Consider the following 19,164-nt stretch of genomic DNA (forward strand, 5'->3'; position numbering starts at 1 on the left):
CATAAGTAATGAAAGGCGGCATGATAATGCCTTAGCAAGAATTTTGTAATCCAGGTTAAGGAGAGACAGGGGACGATAGGAACAACACAACAAGGGGTCTTTCCTGGGTTTGGGGAGTAATATGACTGCCTCGCGGAGTGTGGGAGGGAGCACCTGTTTTTCCAACGCTTCGGCCTACATATCTAGCAGCCGAGGAATCAATAGTTCCTTGTAAAATTCCCCCATGTACCGGTCCAGCCCGGGGGCAGAAGAGAGGTTCAGGGATATAATCGCTTCGTCTATGCTTTCCGCTGTGATTGGTATTGCTAGGAAGTCTTGCATAAATTTTTAAAGGAACACCAGTGCAATTTCTGATAGATAGGCTTCTTGTGCCGCGTAGTCTGAACCCAGTCTTGTGGCATAAAGTGTTTGGAAATACAGCAGGAATTTCTCTCGCATTTTAAAAGGGTCAGTAATGTGTTGACCTGTCTGGGAACGTAGATCACTGATGTAAGCCTTGGTGTAGGGGGGTCTAATAATTTGTGCCAGAACCCTACCAGGGCAGTCTCCCTCCCTGTACACCCTTGTATTGTGGTGTTTCCCCATGTACAGAATTTCCCGCTCACCAGTCTCTATACTCCAGGAGCAAGACGGCTCTTGCCATCACGCGCTCCTGGTCGAAGGCTGTCACCTGTACAGTATCCAATGCCCCAATCTCACTCTCAACCCTAGTCAAAGTATTGCGAATGTCACGAAGTACCCCCGAACACTTGGCCAACACACTCCTCTAAGATAGGCCTTAAAGCCCGCCCATAAAACTGCCTCAGTGTCCACCGAGCCCTCTTTAAGTGAAAAATATTCCTCTATTGCATCCTGAATCTCTTGCCTAAACACCTCGTCCTCCAATGCTCGATGGGGAAACCTCCATTGCCTATGAAAACCTTCGGAGGTGGGATCCGCAGGGTCAACAATACATGGGAGTGGTCAGAATACGTTCTGGGCAGTGTCTGAAGTCCATGAAACCACTTGGAGATGTCAAGAGTAACCAACCAGTAATCCAGTCTGGACCAGGTGTTGTGCAGACTCGTGTAGTGGGTGTAAGTGGTTTGTCCCAAGTCCCGTGAACGGCCCACCTCTAAGAGCGAAACATTTTCACACATAGATTGCAAAGATTTACGGGATTAGTGAACATTGTATTCAACATATGGAGTCCCGGCTATCAGTTCAACATAGGAAAGCATGAGTAGAGTGGAAGGAAGGTCGCCATCAACAGTCAGCCATATCCAGAGTTCGAAAAGAAATCCAGTGACCGCCGAGCCGCTATGCGGTGGTGTGGCGGTATCCGCCTCTGCGGAGCGTTTGTTGTTTTGCTTATAAGTGCGGCAAACTTCTTGGGCTTGTGTGGGATTCTCAAAGATACGCACCCGGCCATTTTCCTCCACCCTCAGCCTGGCCGTGTAAATCATGCTGTATTTCAGCCCTAAGTGCTTAAGCGTTGCCTTCACCCCAGGTATTTCCTCCGGGCTTCTTGTACCATGGCGGTGAAATCCGGGTACAGCGACAGTTTAGAACCCTGCCTGGAGAGTTCACCTTGCTCCCGTGCCAGTCGGAGTGCTATGTCCCTGTCCCGAAAGTTCATTATGCGCGCTGCCAGCCTACAGCCGCCAGTGCCGGTAGTCTTCTAAGGATCGCTCAGATGCATGCTGGAGATTTTAGCCGCATAGAACACCGGGCAGCGTACATAATGGGGTTCCTGCCGGGAGCACTTCTGCTCCGTGCGGCCATCCCATGCCTGGCGTAGCCACACCCACGTCACATGGAACCTTAAGGGGAGAACGACTACACTATGAAGCTACCAGTTATACATTTAAGAGCCAATCTACTCTCTTTCTGACCCATTAATTTCTCCCTCCCCCAGTCTTAACATATCATCCATAGCACTTCTCACCCTTCCTCACCCAAATATTTTTTTTTATTGCATGCTTCCCTTGACTCTTCCATCCAGACCTTCTAGGAGAAGGCTGGATCAGAATCACTACAGGAGCACCTGCTTCAGAATGCAGTTTTCACTAGTTCAAATCCAGTGTTTACTGATGGTCTCCAAAAGAAGACAAACGCAAGAATATATTTTTGCTTGTTGGATTGATTTATACAACTCTTACAAAGTCTGTCTACAATTTCTAGACTTGCTTGGTGATTGTGCACTGGCATTCTTTTGCCTTCTAGTATTGTCATGAATGTAACAAACACCCTCTTTAAATGATTTAAAGCAAAGGTTGCTTTTGTTAATGCTTTAAATTACCACTTTCTCACTTTTAGAATTGGACTCGAGCCTCATTTCATTAATATTCGTTTAACTCTTTTTGGGAAGTGTAAATCATAGTTTTCTTGAATATTAAAACGTATGTCATTGTTTTGCAAAGCAATAGCTCAGATGTCTCCAAGAGACACTCGTTTAGTGTTTATAGTGTTAGTAAAATGTAGGAGGGTTGCACCAATAGATGACCACGAGAACCCCACAAAGGCTAGAACTTTCTCTTTGAAGTCTTTCTAGAAAGTTAGACATTTGATGTTGGAAATAAAGGTCTTTACTTTACAAGTACTGTGTATATCTGTCACCAAATAGAATGAGGAACGGCATCTTTTAACTTGAAGCATATGATTAATATTCACAATCCAAACTCCTATCACCAACAGGGCAGGAAAGGCGATCCACCGGATTCAGGCCAATGGAGACCTGGGACTGAGAACGCACACCTCTAAACCACCCTATAAGGGATGGAGGGGCTTAAATTAGGATCCAGTAAAAGGAGTTCGAGCAATCCTGAGCGACGGCGCACCGGCGGACAGAGGGATCTTACAACCTGGCTAGAAACTGGGAAGGTTACTGCTGAAGATGGCAGAGAGGGTGGCGGCACAAGCAGACACTTGAGTCACCAGGACCGGCACAAATCCCCTCATGAAGCAGTGAGTGAGCAGCATCAACTGGAGGAAGCATTGCTTTACTTTGAGAATGGTAAGAGCATTACTAGTTTATAGTTCTCCTTTTTATCTCTACCTAATGTGTTCCTGGGATGTCGTCAAATTGTCCTGCTTGTATTAATTGTATATATATACTCTGCATTTGTGTGGGGAAAAGAATCTGTAGCCTCATGGCAACGTTGCAAGTTATGTATTTAAATCACCCTCACTTGACCTCCATGTAACTCTTCTATTGGGGAGCATTCCTAAACCATGGTTGTTACAAACTGAGTTTTTAGGTCTCGCCTGTCGATGCGCATCGAGCAAGCGAGACTATGGGGGCTCATCGACTCTTTATCTAACTTGCAAGGAATCGTGGCGATTCCTTGCAGTGCCCGTGACTTTTAAGCTCAATGCGCATGCGCATTGAGCTTAAAAGCGCGTGCACATGGCCCCAGCCGCCTGCCTTGCCTACTCTCCCGCCCCCTTACTTCTTGATTGCACGGCCGCTAGGCTGTGCCTCCCCTACTCCTCCTACTCTCCTCCCACTCTCCTCCCGTCTGTTCCCGCACTCCTCCCCGGCTCCCCGGCCGCCTCACACGCCTGCTGGCTTCACTCCCCGCTGCAGGCGGCCCTGCGCACTCTAACCGCCGGCAAATCTACACAACCGCACTAAATAGGCTCACCAATGAGCAATGTACAATATGCAAATTTCATCTTGACATGTACACCCCACTGGCAATGACAGACGTTGTACACCTACTCAGTACATTTGTAAACGCTGCAAATACCTCAAAAACTGTTTAGTGTCGAAATGGTCCTCAATTTTGAATCCTATGCAGTTGCAATGTACACCATAATTACAGCGTGCGTATGGCTCTAGAAACCGGTCTGAAATTTTGAATCAATGACAGAGTAACCTGCAAAACAGTGTTATTATTTGAACAACGCTGACATTCTCTCTCTCACACACTAATACACAATCAAGCTAACGTACATATTACACAAACATATACACCGGCACACACTCAGATATACACAAAAACGAATACACACATATATAGCAAATCACGCCCCCAAAGACACAAATAAACAAACAAGTACCCAGACACACACCCAAAGACACACTCACACACGAATACATACACCTACCCTCTACGACACGCAGATACGCACAAACATCCTCACACTGACACACACATATATCGATACACAATCACGCAAACGCAGATGATCTTATTAACAAACACACATGCACTCACACAAAAACACAGACGTACACACATTGCCCTCACACGCTCAAACACAGATATAAACACGCACTTAGATACACACTCAGACACGCACGCTTACACACACACATTCTTACATTTCTGTACCATGCCCCTACCAGACAAGCACACGTATACAGACACACACCACGCAAGTTCACACCCGCCTCTCCCACAATTGCCACTGTTTACGTTCATACATCAGCCGTCACGTAATGTACGTTTCGCCCTTAAAATAAATCAAAATGTACTGAGTGTGATCAAATATAGGAGTCTTCAAACCTAAATGCAGCATAAATGCATAAAGACAGTGAAGCAACACAAAGAGATGTCTGTCAGCTGTCCCCGTCTATCATGGGTTGTGTGTACACACTGTCTAGATAAGTGCACATAACCGATCCGTTATTAATGGTTTCCTATCTCAACAGAGACGCTACTGTTCGTATATGATATATAAGCATCAGTGACGCGCTTCGTGCACGCAGCTTCCGTCCGTCGGTCGCTCCAGCCCTCTGGCTGAGATATTCCTAGAATGTACAACGCATCTGACAGAGCCATGGGAGCCCGGGCCTATGCTGAGGGAGTCTGAGCGGGACAGATCCATCGAGGCTCGAGGGTGAGGGGTGCACGTCCTTCACACGCCCTCGGGTGCGAGGAGGACCGTGCTGCACCCTGGTTACTGGGCCTCCTTATTCTAGGCCCTGTTGTCTGAATTGCAAGAGTGTACTTACATACAAACAAATGGTCACAGCAGTAAGTCCTATTTATTCCTACTAATATGGCAAAGGAACACCATCTTTCTACACATTAGTTATTTCCTTTCTGTATGCAACTTTTCATGAGGAATATGGAATGAAGTGATAGTGTCGAAGTGAACGCACATTTTGGAAGGTGTGAACACTGAGCAATATACACATGTTTATGCGGGCAAGCAGTTAGTCCCTTAATTCATATCGCTCCACACACACACTCACCCTCACTCACACTCACCCACCCTCACTCACCCTCACCCTCACTCACCTTCACCCCCACTCACCCTCAACCCCTCACCCTCAACCCCTCACCCTCCCTCACCCTCATTCACCCTCAACCCCTCACCCTCACTCACCCTCAACCCCTCACCCTCACTCACCCTCAACCCCACACCCTCACTCACCCTCAACCCCTCACCCACTCACCCACACTCACCCTCACTCACACTCACACTCACTCACCCTCACTCACCCTCACTCACCCTCACTCACCCTCACTCACCCTCACCCTCCCTCACTCACCCTCACCCTCACTCACCCTCAACCCCTCACCCTCACCCACCCTCAACCCCTCACCCACCCTCAACCCCTCACCCTCAACCCCTCACCCTCAACCCCTCACCCTCAACCCCTCACCCACCCTCACCCTCACCCTCAGCCTCACCCTCACTCACCCTCAACCCCTCACCCTCACTCACCCTCAACCTCATGCTAAAGATTTACAAAAAAACCCATTAACAATTCTAAAAGCACTAACTCTAATGCTGCGAGACCTATTGCATTTCTAATGCTTGTTTGGTTATGCGATTTCCCAAGTTCGCTTTGCTTTAGGTAATGGGTATCAGGCACTGTTGCTCATTTTGTTGTACAGATTGTAGTATAAGTACACTACACGCTCTGTGTAGCTTTGTTATACCTTAAGTCTGGTCCTGGTGTTTATCTCTGCAACTGGCTTGTGAAGTTTGCCGAATTGGGGGTAGCATCAGAGCAGCCTCACACTGTATTGGGTGACATCTGCTACAAATTGAGTCATAAACACCAGAGTAGATCAAGAGTGTTAACTTCTTGCCAGCATAGTGAAGAGCATGGTCCGGGATCTATGTACGTGTTATCAGAGGACCTACAGACTCTTGAACTTTAGGTACTGTTATTTTCATAACTTATACAATGTGTGCTACACAATGTCAAGAGGCCGACAAGATCAAACCAAACCATATCCTGTTGGATGTAATTGTGTATCATCAATCATGGCTAGTCCCACCATTCTGATTGTATTTATTTTCATTTTTATTTATATAGCCTCTGCCAAATGTTTCCTTGGGTCCCTCTAAGTTATTCGATCAATTACAATTGCATCTGAAAGTGCATCTTTTCCCATGGCTTCCGTTCTGACATTTCCAGCCTGATGGATGACTGGAACGTGCCCACATCCAAGCACTAATAGAAACATCTACGCCTGATAAATTAAACCTACTACACCTGGCTCTTCACAGAACTCTGAAATCTCTATAGACCAAACTTTGCTTCAGACTTTACTCGCCCATTTGCTGATCATGCGAACTCCGTGTTTTATTCAAATTTTTTGACACCACCATTAAAATGTTAGACTGGCCATCTGATAAATTATATATGAAACTGAAATTATTACAAACATTTGCTTTATTTGGGACTTCTAGCAATAAAAGAATGTTACCCGACTAATTTTTCTATCATACAATGAATCAAAAAGTTTGGTCCCATCTGACATTGCTGCCCTACAATTGATAAATTATCGTTGTTGCTTAGCAAACTCTCCACTATACCAAAAACTTTTTTTGACCTATTCAGAAACAGCCTAGTTTCACCCATCACTTAGGAATGCTCTTCAACATTAAGTAGTGAAAACTGCTGGGTTCCAGTAAGTGAACGGACAGCTCCAGTAGCAATAAAATAAGCCAAGGTTCCTTACTGGATTCAAACACACAATATCAATCAATCAATCACAGCATTTATATAGCGCACTACTCACCCGGAGGGTCTCAAGGCGCTAGGGGAGGGGGGTCCGCTACTGCTCGAACAGCCAGTTCTTGAGCTGCTTCCTGAAGGCGAGGTGGTCCTGGGTCAGGCGGAGGTGGGTCAGGAGGGAGTTCCAAGTCTTGGCGGCCAGGTAGGAGAAGGACCTTCCTCCTGTGGTGGCTCTTCGGATCCGGGGGACGGCGGCGAGGGCGTGGCTGGTCGATCGAAGATGGCGTGTGGGAGCGTAGAAGTTGAGGCGGCTGTTGAGGTATGCTGGTCCTTGGTTGTGCAGGGCTTTGTGTGCGTGGGTGAGGAGACGGAAGGTGATTCTCTTGTTGACCGGGAGCCAGTGCAGATCTCTCAGGTGTCCGGAGTGGTGGCTGCGACGGGGGATGTCCAGGATGAGTCGTGCTGAGGCGTTCTGGATCTGCTGGAGTCTCTTCTGGAGTTTGGCGGTGGTTCCGGCGTAGAGGGAGTTGCCGTAGTCTAGACAGCTGGTGACGAGGGCCTGGGTGACCGTCTTCCTGGTCTCGGTGGGGATCCACCGGAAGATCTTACGTAGCATGCGCAGGATGTTGAAGCACGACGAGGAGATGGCGTTGACTTGTCTGGTCATGGAGAGGGAGGAGTCCAGGATGAAGCCTAGGTTGCGTGCGTGGTCTGTTGGTTTGGGTGCGCTGCCCAGGGCGGTGGGCCACCAGGAGGAGTCCCAAGCGGAGGGTGAAGATCCCAGGATGAGGACTTCCGTCTTGTCCGAGTTCAGTTACAGGCGGCTGCTCATCATCCACTTGGCTACGTCTGTCATCCCTTCGTGTAGGTTGGTTCTGGCGGTGGCGGGGTCGTTGGTGAGGGAGAGGATCAGCTGAGTGTCGTCGGCGTAGGAGATGATGTTGAGGTTGTGTTGGCGTGCGATGTCTCCGAGGGGGCTCATGTAGACGTTGAAGAGGGTTGGGCTGAGCGAGGAGCCTTGAGGAACGCCGCAGATGACTTTGGTGGCTTCTGATCTGAACGGGGAGAGGCGGACTCTGTGTCCTTCCGGCGAGGAACGAGGTGATCCATTCCAGTGCCTTCTCCTGGATTCCGACGTTGCTGAGGCGCTGTACTAGGGTACGGAGGCAGACAGTGTCGAAGGCCGCGGAGAGGTCTAGGAGGATGAGGGCCGCTGTTTCTCCGTTGTCGAGCAGGGCTCGAATGTCATCGGTAGCTGCGATCAGGGCGGTCTCGGTGCTGTGGTTGACCCGAAAGCCAGACTGCGACAGGTCGAGGGATCCGTTCGTCTCGAGGAAGGCGGCCAGCTGCTAGTTGACGGTCTTCTCGATGACTTTAGCAGGAAACTGGAGCAGCGAGATGGGCGGTAGTTCTTGAGGTCGGTGGGGTCGGCTGATGGCTTCTTTAGTAGAGCGCTGAGTTCGGCGTGCTTCCAGCTCTCCGGGAAGTTGGCGATGTCGAAGGAGGTGTTGATTATGTCCCGCAGGTGGGGTGCGATGAGGGCGTCGGCCTTGTTGAAGACGTGGTGAGGGCAGGGGTCGGTCGGAGATCCGGAGTGGATGGAGTTCATCTTGCGGATGGTGTCTTCGGTGCTGATCGGGGTCCAGGCGCGGAGGGTGGTGGTGGGGGGCGGTGGTTCAGTCGTGGCGTGCGTCGGTTGAGAGCTGAAGCGGTAGTGTATGTCCGCGATCTTGTTGTGGAAGTAGGAGGCGAGGGAGTTGCAGAGGTCTTGCGAAGGGTTGATGTCGTTGTTTCCGGCGTTGGGGTTGGAGATATATAAGATCGGAGAGCATCTCGAATGTGAATTTGGGGTTCAACACGGGGTTGCAATGGAAGGATCTCTGAAGGGTCACTGAAGTGTACAAGAGCACATGGGGCTTCAAGGGGCACTTACAATTTTGGAAAAGCTACCCTGCTTTCAGGATAGACCAGACACAAGGCAAGGGACCTATTTCACTAGCTGCTATAGATCAGAGAACGGCATTTACCTCACTAGAGTGCTTGATAGGCATATGGTTGGGCCTCAATCAGACCACCCAGGTGTTAAGCATGCCAAGGTTGTACATGCACTTAAAAAAAATAATCCTTTGGCCAGAGTACTTGAGCCTCGTGTAACTAACTGCTAGTGAACATGCTCTCAATCTTGCTGCCTATTATATCATTTGAAATGGGTATGAAAAATCTAGAATTGGGACGTGGACTATGAGCATTCTTAATCTTCAGGGAATTATTTTTCCACCGGAAATTAGCGGGCGAGGGGGACTTCTTGCTTTCAGTCATGCTGGATTTGGCAGCAAATGTTTCTAAATAATAATGACACCCAGATTTGTACAGCTGGCCTGAGTTGCAGGAGAGAAACTTTTTAGGTTCCATTTGGGCCAGCAGTAAACTTGCATTGTGTAGGCTAAAAAGTGCAATTTAAAGGTAGGGCTGTATTGGGCGGATAGGACATTATATGAAAGGTGTCTGAGTATTTTGGCGCCATGCTGGGATCTTTATCCTCTTGTAGAAAGATGCAGGGCCCATCTAACTTTGAACCTTCGAGACCAGGTAATTTAACTATTTCATTGGAAAGGGGAATGCTGTTTAATAGGAGTTTCTACTGAGTTGACTTAACATATCTCAAATTGTTGCGGTTGGCTTGCGGATACTCTTTCCTAGCAAACTCTTACTTTGTTGATGCAATCTGGAATGTAGTGGCAAGGGGCATGGGTTGCCACTTCGAGGACCATGCTCCCCATGACTGTGAGTATTTCTTAAATATTGTGTTCACAACAGACTTGGTTCAATAGCTGTGATTTTCTTGAATTTTGTCATGCTATCTGTTGCTGGAAATACTTAATCTGCTAAGAGGTGGCAAAAAGGGACCCTGGATTTTTAAATTGTAGTTTTGGCATTGGGAAGCTAATACAAACAATTGAGCAAAAGGCTCTAGACTCACAATGTATTGTCTGGTTTCTGACTGTTGGCAACATTCATATAATCCCTGCAATTAAATTTAACACTTGGCATTAAAAAAACTCGAATTTCTCTGTACCTTAAGGTTGAACACATAAACCTCCCAGTAAGTAGGGGTTTTAATTAAAATTTGATCTGCAAACTTCCAGAATATGTTGCCATGAGTGCTGATAATCGCTGTATTATTCTACACTACCATTCCTCATTCAAATAATGGGCCAATTGTGGTTGGAACCATTAGAATGTCTGCCCTTCAGTGCCATTATATTCAAGGAGTGCAGAGTGGCTCCAGATTGCCCCATCACTAATACACATAGTTGCTCATTTAGGAGGCTTGTTCTCGGTTACACCCTTATGATGATCCATATTTCATTCTGTGAAGTCTTTTCATATTGATGAGAGGATAGAAAGTGACCACAAATTGCAGGTACATTTAGTGGCTGGCAAGTGGTTTGGTGCTGTTGGAAGCATTTCACCATATTGGGGAGTACATAGGTGTTCAGCAACTGAAGAGAATTAAATGGAGCAAAAAATACCTTTCTTATTTTGGCAGCTGAACCAGGGATAGCAGTTGCATCCCAACATTCCTTCTCGTCTATTTCGATCGGTTGTATTCATCTATTTTTTTTCCATAGCTAATAATTTACCGCATTCCCCACCCTGACCAAATTATCTCATTCTGCTTGCTTCCCACTTCTCTAACACTGTTCTTTCCAATGTTAACCTATATTTTGCGTTGTTGATCTTCCAACATACCCATCAGTTTATCTTTTTCTTCCCCCTGATCTAGATTTTAATCTTTCTTCAGATTTCCTCAGCTGCTCCTCCAGTGAAGTGGTCTTCTCTTTCTCTGATTTAACCCACCCTGCGGCCGTCCCCTTCAGCATACCTCTTAACCACGCTTTAAAGGCATCCCAAATCACATGAATATATGCAGATTCTAGATTTTGATTAAAAAAGGCTTCCAATCTAATTTGATCTTTTCTATTTCGGTTTGTGACCGCACTCTTCTGTGTAGTGGCCACCTCTTACACAGTGGGGTAGAAGGGAGCTCCATACTCCGTTCTATTGCACCATGATCTGATAGGTGTAGGGGCAAATATTCCACTTTCTTAACACTTTCTACTTCCTGGCAGTCCATAAAAATGTAGTCTATCCTGGAGTAGTGACCATTCTTTTTACTAAAGCAAGAATAATCTCTCATTTCCCATTTTTTTTCGCCATATATCATACAGATTAAAATTATCCATCATGGCTAAGAAACCTGCTCTTATGCGGGCGAATATATTTGTGTACGCGGGGAAGATCTGTCCGGCTCATTCATTAATAGATTAAAGTCTCCCCCTATTATCAGTGGGGTCTCAAAATCTATCAGGACAGAGCAAAGATTGTTCAAAAAGCTGGGCAAGGATCCAGAGCACACTATACACAATTAGATATCGATCATATGTTCAACTCTTCATTCCTTTAGGATAGATCACCCAAATGTGTTATTTTCAAAAAGTTTTTTATTGTCATCAGCGTTCCCCACTTGGGAGTCACTGTGCTTATCACTTTAGCCTACACGTGTTTCATCACAGCATGTGGCTGTGAATCTTCAGGGCTGATCTAAAAGATCGAGGCGCGTGGTCGGGGAACCGGTGATAATTCCAACCCGGTCCTTATCGGGTGGTATATTCGCGTTCAAAAGAAAAACGGCACCAGTTGGTATGTCCGGTTGCCGTCAGCAAATGCTTAATTGATAAGTATCAAAATTGCAAGTATCCAAATAGTGGTAATCAGGCCGTGTTCAGCTCGTGTAGAAGCTTACTCCAGCTTCGGAATCGGTCTCCAAAAAGCTCACCTCATCCTCATTTGGCTGATAATAACTCTCCAAAGTAAAGATCATGCCTTGCATTTTTATTTCTGCCACTAACCATCGTCCTCTGGTGTCCTCTGGTGTCTGCTTAGTTCTATTCCTGAGTTATTTTTTATGATTATTGCCACACCTTTAGGACAACATTGCTGGTCAGTGGCTATAACTTTTTTTTACCCATTTCTTCTTGTTTAATAATGCCATACTCTGACCTCATTAAATGGGTTTCTTGAAGCATTAAAGCATTAATGGGGACATTTTTCTAGTATTCAATAACCAGTCTGTCTCATTTTCACCCACCCGAAGACTGTTTATGTTCCAACATAATATGCCCAGTCGCTCACTTCCTTTACTCGTATTTGCATTCCTATCCCCCATCCCTTGATTCCCTGATTCTCCTTTTCTCAATAGCTCTGGCTACGTAAATTGAGGACACTTTTCTTATTTTTTTCCCCTTTTGACCCTATGCTCCCCACCACACCCCCCTCCACCACCCCTGTGCTCCCCATCCCCTCCTCCCCTGGAAACCCTCCCTGTCTACTCATTGGCTATTGCCAATTCGAGCTGCAAACTCACACCTGTCTTACATGTAAACTTTTATTATGCTGGTTTCCCTGCACCTCATTATATTACTCTTTACTCTATTAGTTCAATCACTTTCACTTTTTTTATGAGTAGAGGAAAAGAAAACTCAGCTAACCGCTTGCCTTACAACTTATCATGAATTAATCTACCTCCTACGAGGAATAATAATTATGCATTTTGTTGGCTCTCATCTCTTTAATGTATGCTGGGAACCTCAACTGAACTTGAGCGCCCAGTTGCCTGAGGGGGTCCATCATTTTCCTAGTTCCCATCTTCTGTCCTATGTGATTCTTTAGATATCGGATCTTATTTTGAAGGGGCACTCCTGTGCCTGAATAGCTGTTAATGTTAAGGCCGCCCCTAATAGCTTTTCTTTAAGGGAATACGAAAGAATATTAACCAGGATTTTTCTAGGCTTTTTACAACCAGGGTTAAGCCTGAAAGGATCTCGATGGACTCGCTGTATTTCTGTAGCCCAGATAGTCTGAGGCAAATTGAGGAAAGGTTTAAGTCAGAATGTTTATCACAAAGGCTTTTATATCCCCTTCTTCTGCACCCTCCTGGATATCAAGAATACGAATATTATTTCTCCTGCAGTTATATTCCATCCTCTCTAGTCTGTCTGATATTCCTCTTTCTTTAGATCTAAGCCTATCTAATTCTTGGCTATGATCTTGAACCTCTTTCCCAAGCTTTAGCGTTTTGTTTTCTAAGTACTCTGTGCGTTTCGTTCGTATTGCTAGATTTTCCTCCAAGCTACTATACGTATCTTGAATTGTTTTCTGGTTACTTTCTGAGGTGACAAAACGCTCTTTAATCTCTGCTGAGAGCTGGCTCAATAAATCTTTTACTACATTTAAACCTGTTGTATCAAGCTCTTTAGCTCCTTCTTTGAATTGTGTAGCTTGAGTTTCTTTAGCCTGATCGGCCACCTCTGAAATTGGTATATTTTCTGATACCTCGTTAATAGTAGAGTTAGTGTCGCTCAGGGGTGAGCACTTGTTTGAGACCGGAATGGTATAAACTGGTGTCGGAAGAGATAGGGTAGCAGTTTCTACGTTTTGTTGTGCGGACTCGGTCTGTACCTCTGCTTGCACCTCCTGTACCTCCTTAGGGGTGGATAAGTCCATACTGTTCTGTAGATTAACCTGTGGGTTTAACTTAAAGTAGGACCTTAGTGAAGGTGTTATTATAGATGCTGACTGAGTAGCTTTCTTCTTTTGCTAATATATTCCTACCTGCTTTAGTAGCAGAGTTTTTGCTTTTGGTTTTGCCTTGTGTAGGGCTTAGGGAGTGATCTGCTTGTGGTTCCACCTTGGGGTCTTCGACCTTTTCCTGGAAGAGGTTCGATCTTAGTTGAGATGTTCTCGGTCCCCCCCCCCCCCCCCCCCCACCCTCCCTACACTTCTCTCCCGGAAGCATCTGTCTCGCTAATGAGAAATTCAACAAAATAAATAAACATTACCAGCTAAGGGAAGCAATAAATTACCATAGGTGCAGTAATATAGAGATCTGTAGTTAACCAAAATTACTCTGTATCTGAGCAGACTAACTGTGCCCCTTCCACATTAGATAACCCTTGTCGCATCTCCGGAGGGTACCCCTGCCGGCACAGTACATTGGTGGTTTGAGATGTGGGAGAGGCCTGTGCCTATTCCTCCTCATTTGGTGTAGTAATTTTTTCCACGTACCCAATTCCCTTTGCCTGCCGTGCTCTGAGGGGCGAGGTGGTGGAAAAGGGGAGGATGAGGACCGATGGTGACTGAATTCAGGGCGCTCCAACACCCAGGACCAGGCACCCTGGGATGTGTCAAATAAGAGGGTCTTGTCTTCACAGATCACTTTAAGAACTGCAGCATATACTGTATTTGCATAGCGCTAAGCTTTTCCTTAAACGTTATGAAGGAACGTCGCAGTTTCATCCTGAGGGTATATCCTGGGAAAAGCATAACTGAGGTTGACTCACAGTAGAGAAGCCCTATCCTGCTAGCCTTGCTGAGGATGGTGTCCAGGTCTCCATAATTTAGGAGCCTAGGATTCATAGGCCGTGGGGAGTACCCTGGGGACGCACTGGCCCCCAGTGATCTATGCACCCTTTGCACAACAAAATGGGTTGAGAGCACCTCTGCCAGGAGCCACAGTTTCAACCACTTGGCTGTCCTCCGCGATCCCCCACAATCTGGATATTATCACTCCTTGATCTGCCCTCTACATCCTCAGCATTCACCTCCAGCTGGTCATTCCTGCTCTGAAGGGCTGATATAGTAATCTGGAGCATGCGGGTTGCGTCTTTCACCTCCGACAGAGAAGCCCACTTCCACTCTGACGCGTGCAGCTGATTTTTGGTGATCCTGATGCAGTAATGAGTCCAGGCACAGCATTCCAATTTTCCCCTTGAGACGTTTTGGAGTCTATAATGGCCTGCAAGATGAACACCGTTGAATCTGGGGGTTGGGGGGGGGAGGCCGCGTTACTCCTGACCTTCTTGCTTGTCAATGGTTGTGTTAGATTAAGAAAACCTATTAATCTTGCCCTGTGTAGGAGGCTGGGCTTCTTGTTCATGCCCATGGTCCATGCTAGGACCTCGTTGCTAGGAGGCATGTGAGTGGAGGAGGAAGGAGGGCCCTTGGTAACGAGAAGTGATACCCAGCATGCGCACTTTGTCTCCACCCAAAAGGGGTGGGAGTATTGGGGGACCGGGAAATGTGTTGACTATCCTGAGCCGGATGTGGATGGATGGCGAAGGTCAAGCCTCTGAGCTCACAAATGAACGTCCACCAGCTACGACTGTAAGTTTAGCAATTTTAAACTACAGTCTCTTCTAAACCCAGATACAATTCTTAAACTCCCTATCCATGACCCGCAAAGTTTTCCTGGGATTAGGCAATAACACGTCTCAAATCTATTACCCCCTTAAACATAACCTTTAAAACCCGTATTAAGACCATTTCCCAGATACTTTAGTGATGTGGGCAGCTTTGTAAAAGGGTAAGATGCTGTTGCACCCCTATCAGTGTGACTTTTAACAGAATGGAATTCACTCTTAGCCCAGTTGATGTTGTATTCTAGAAATTATCAATTGTATATCTCAAGGCTGATATTGTTGTCCAGGGATTATAGGGACAAGAAGGGTACCTGTGTATAAGAAATCATTCTGTGGACCAGCTTCAGAATCCACTGCCTTTATTGTATCATTCTGTCGAATGTGATTAACTGTTCCAAAGCTAATAAGAATAGTTGTAGGATAGTGGGCACTCTTGCCTCATTCGAAGTACAGCAGAAAATTATGCAGATATGTCAAAGCCAATTAATCCTAGCCTCCAGGATTTTTAACAAAGATTTTTTTGATTTTTGTTCAGAGATTCTGCTTATAAGCGTTTTAGCCTAGAAAGGACGGTTGGGTATAGGGTGGAAGTTATTGAGGTCTTTGGTCAGCATCTGGTTAGAGTGTTGCTCTATCGGTGACAAGGCACAAGCTCTGGAAGTACCCCTTTATTCAAAGAGGAGTGGATTACTTGATTCATGTAGGGGATGAGAGATGAAGTTATGTCTCAGTTATAACTTTGCCTTGGGGAGTGAAGTGAGGGTATGCCCTGATGGTAGCGAGTGTAATTTATTTTTTCATGTGTTGATTACATTTTTACACATGGTACAAAAACAGCTGCTAGTGTGGTTCCGAGCACAATAAAACATTTATGTATTACAATCCAGACTCAAAGGCAAATTGACATTGCCACCGGCACTGGGATGGTCAACGAAGAAATATAAACAGCCAAACACATGAACAACAGTTGACAACATGAAAGAAAATAAAAAAAAGGAAGCGACAAACTCTGGAGTATGCATAGGATTTGAGTACATTTCTTATGGGTAACTGGTTAGCCAGGGGGAATAACCACGGGGCTGTCTCCCCACCAGGAAATGTAATCAGACCGTATTAGGGGAGGGGCTCACCGTGTGTAGGGGGAGGGGGGAGGCATGTGATAATGCCTCATGGTGGCATAGATCTGGTCATAATGTGTGTCCCGGGCAAGGCATGTGTTGCACGAGGGCCGGTATATGACAGCAGAAAGAAAAGAAAACGGAAACCAGTATTATTCGACTGTCCTCTATAACTGAGGTAGGGAAGGGGGGGTGAGGAGGCACACGTGCACTCTAACTACCCCGCTACTTGTGATGTGAAGTGAGGGGAGGGGGGGGGGTGATTCGTGCACAGTATCACCAAACGGGTCAAGGGGGCTTGTCCCGCTTACGTCCCGCCCAACCCAGGAAACGAGACCGTACCTGTCCTAGCCACACTTCCCGGGAAGCGTGGCTGGGCGATGCGCCTTCACGTCGGCCTCCTGGCGTGTCGCTGCAGTCTCGCTCCTCCTCAGGTCTTTCTCCGGTGTTCCTGGCTCCTTGGTCCGCCTGGTCTCTCCCCTTTGATTTTCGCTCCTTGATCTCCCTCCACTCCTCTCCATCCACGCTCTTCCTCCACTCTGCTCTGTCCACGCTCTTCCTCCACTCTGCTCCGTCCTCGCTCTTCCTCCACTCTGCTCCGTCCTCGCTCTTCCTCCACTCTGCTCCGTCCCTCCACTCTGCTCCGTCCTCGCTCTTCCTCCACTCTGCTCCGTCCTCGCTCTTCCTCCACTCTGCTCCGTCCTCGCTCTTCCTCCACTCTGCTCCGTCCTCGCTCTTCCTCCACTCTGCTCCGCTCTTCCTCCACTCTGCTCCGTCCTCGCTCTTCCTCCACTCTGCTCCGTCCTCGCTCTTCCTCCACTCCGCTCCGTCCTCGCTCTTCCTCCACTCCGCCCCGTCCTCGCTCTTCCTCCACTCCGCCCCGTCCTCGCTCTTCCTCCACTCCGCTCCGTCCTCGCTCTTCCTCCACTCCGCTCAGTCCTCGCTCTCCAGTCGCCACTCTCCTCAACCTCCGGGTGTAACACACACCTGTGTGTATGCAGGGCTGGGTTTTACCGATGTACGGAGGGCGGGTCCCAGGTCCGGGTCCGCCCAATTAAAGAAACACGGGTCCTCCGAGATCAGCAAGGGTTGGTAGCCGTCCACGTCCGTGGTCTTCCAGGAGTCTGTGTGCTGTTCAAAGAGAGGGGATACATGAATAGGCAAGCCTGGAGGACCAGAGTCTTGGTCCCCCTCGTCACAGCGTGTTATAGAATTAATTTATACCTACGGATCCTCATGGGACTTGCAAGCAGGGTTATAGTCATATCTGTGATCATGTGGCCACAAGCCTATGTCTGGATTATGTAGTCTCGTTTCAAGGTGGATGTGCATTGTTTTTCTACGTTAAGTAGCAAGGTCTCCCACCATTCACCACCTGTGCGGTAATCCCCCCCTCATGCAAATCAGCAAGAGTGTGGGCTTTCGCCTGGGCCCATGTCCATAATACAGTAAGCCAGCGCTAGGGGTCTGAAGGGGTGGGTCAATTAATCAGTGAAGATGTTTGCCCATTTCATTTGGGGTCACAGACCCAGCAGGTAGGATTCAGGTGTGGGCGAAAGATTGTGTGCTGCCATCTCGGACACCACAACAGTCACCGCCTGTCTGACTGGGTGTAGCATCAGATAGGCCCATACCACGTGGTAGAACCCAGCGTCCTGTAGTTCACAGCAGGGGCATTTGGGGGATAGTGGCAGGGACATTCATTTGATGCGCTTGGGGGATAAGTAGGTATGGTGTAAATAATTGAACTGAGAAGTGTAACAATGGGATACAGGGATATCCCCTTCACAAGCCGAAGAGCTCTGGTCCAAGCTGTGTCCGATAAAGGCTGTTGCAGCACTTCCTCGCTCCTGGCGCAAACCTGAACTGTGTTGTCGAGAGGAGCAGGGCTTAAAGTGGGAGGAAAACCTGGGGGTGTTATAAAAGGGCCGTGGCACATTTCTTAAAGGGGTGTGGCCTATCAGAGTAGGGGCGTGGTCTAAATCAAGATAACTAGCATTGTGTGCTTAAGAAAATCATGAAGTCGCATCCAGCAAAGGATAAGAAAATAGGCAAAAAGGTATATTTATTCAGTATAAGCCATAAAATACCAAACACTTTTTAAAAAAAAAACAAGTAAAAATTATTTACATTACTTAGAAATCTATGGCGGATTTCCCAACACCCTTAAAGGATTTCCCAAAACCCTTAAAGATATTCATTGTCTATTTTGCTGGGGTTTCTCACAACAATTTTCTTCAGCAGACCTTCTACCAACCAACTCTTTACATGCAGCTTTGCGTCAAATGTTTCAAATAGAGGACCATTGAGTTTTACCCATAAGCATGAAGAAATGGTCTCTACAAGAAGAGAGGCCATTGTTGGACAAGCAGTTAAGTTAATTGCGCTGATACTTCTCTCGCAATCCGCATTACTTGCTAGCAGGGTTCCCATGCAAACTACCAACTTTTTTATTTTTATATTTCTTTTTATTAACACAAGGCATCAAATATAATGACATGACATGGAGGAGACATCTCCCTTATTGCATAGCATCTAACAGGAGGGGGGGGGGGGGGGGAGTGGGAGACACTGTACGCAATTATAAACAGTTATGGAGAGGTAGGAATATCAACGGGTGCATCAACAGGTGGCACACAGAGGTCTCCCCTGTAGCGATTCCACAGCCCCCAAACAGGTGCCCACTTACGCGGGCGGCCCCTTGCTATATAAACAGTTTTTTCGCGGAACATACACCAATCCATGTTTTCCATCCATTCTTCGACGGTCGTAACCTCTCAGACCCCCATCGCTGTGCTATATTCCTTTTTGCTATCGTATTACCTAGTTACCCATTTGGTCTGCGCTATATTTAGATCAGCAGTTTCCCAGATATTCA

At 46.9% G+C, this 19,164-nt stretch overlaps 1 protein-coding gene across 2 annotated transcripts in view; it reads left to right on the forward strand.

Moving 5' to 3' along the window:
- CENPI (centromere protein I) overlaps window positions 1-19,164 on the forward strand; it is a 508,210-nt gene that overhangs the window by 27,879 nt on the left and 461,167 nt on the right. For both annotated transcript variants that reach the window (XM_086964635.1, XM_086964636.1), the window contains exon 2: window positions 2,677-2,995. In XM_086964635.1, coding sequence (XP_086820761.1) covers window positions 2,758-2,995 — 238 coding nt within the window. In that variant the 5' untranslated portion in view covers window positions 2,677-2,757. The remainder of the gene's footprint in view (window positions 1-2,676; window positions 2,996-19,164) is intronic.

This window comes from Lissotriton vulgaris, chromosome 4_1, assembly GCF_964263255.1.
Source record: "Lissotriton vulgaris chromosome 4_1, aLisVul1.2, whole genome shotgun sequence".
In the NCBI taxonomy this organism is placed as follows: domain Eukaryota; kingdom Metazoa; phylum Chordata; class Amphibia; order Caudata; family Salamandridae; genus Lissotriton; species Lissotriton vulgaris.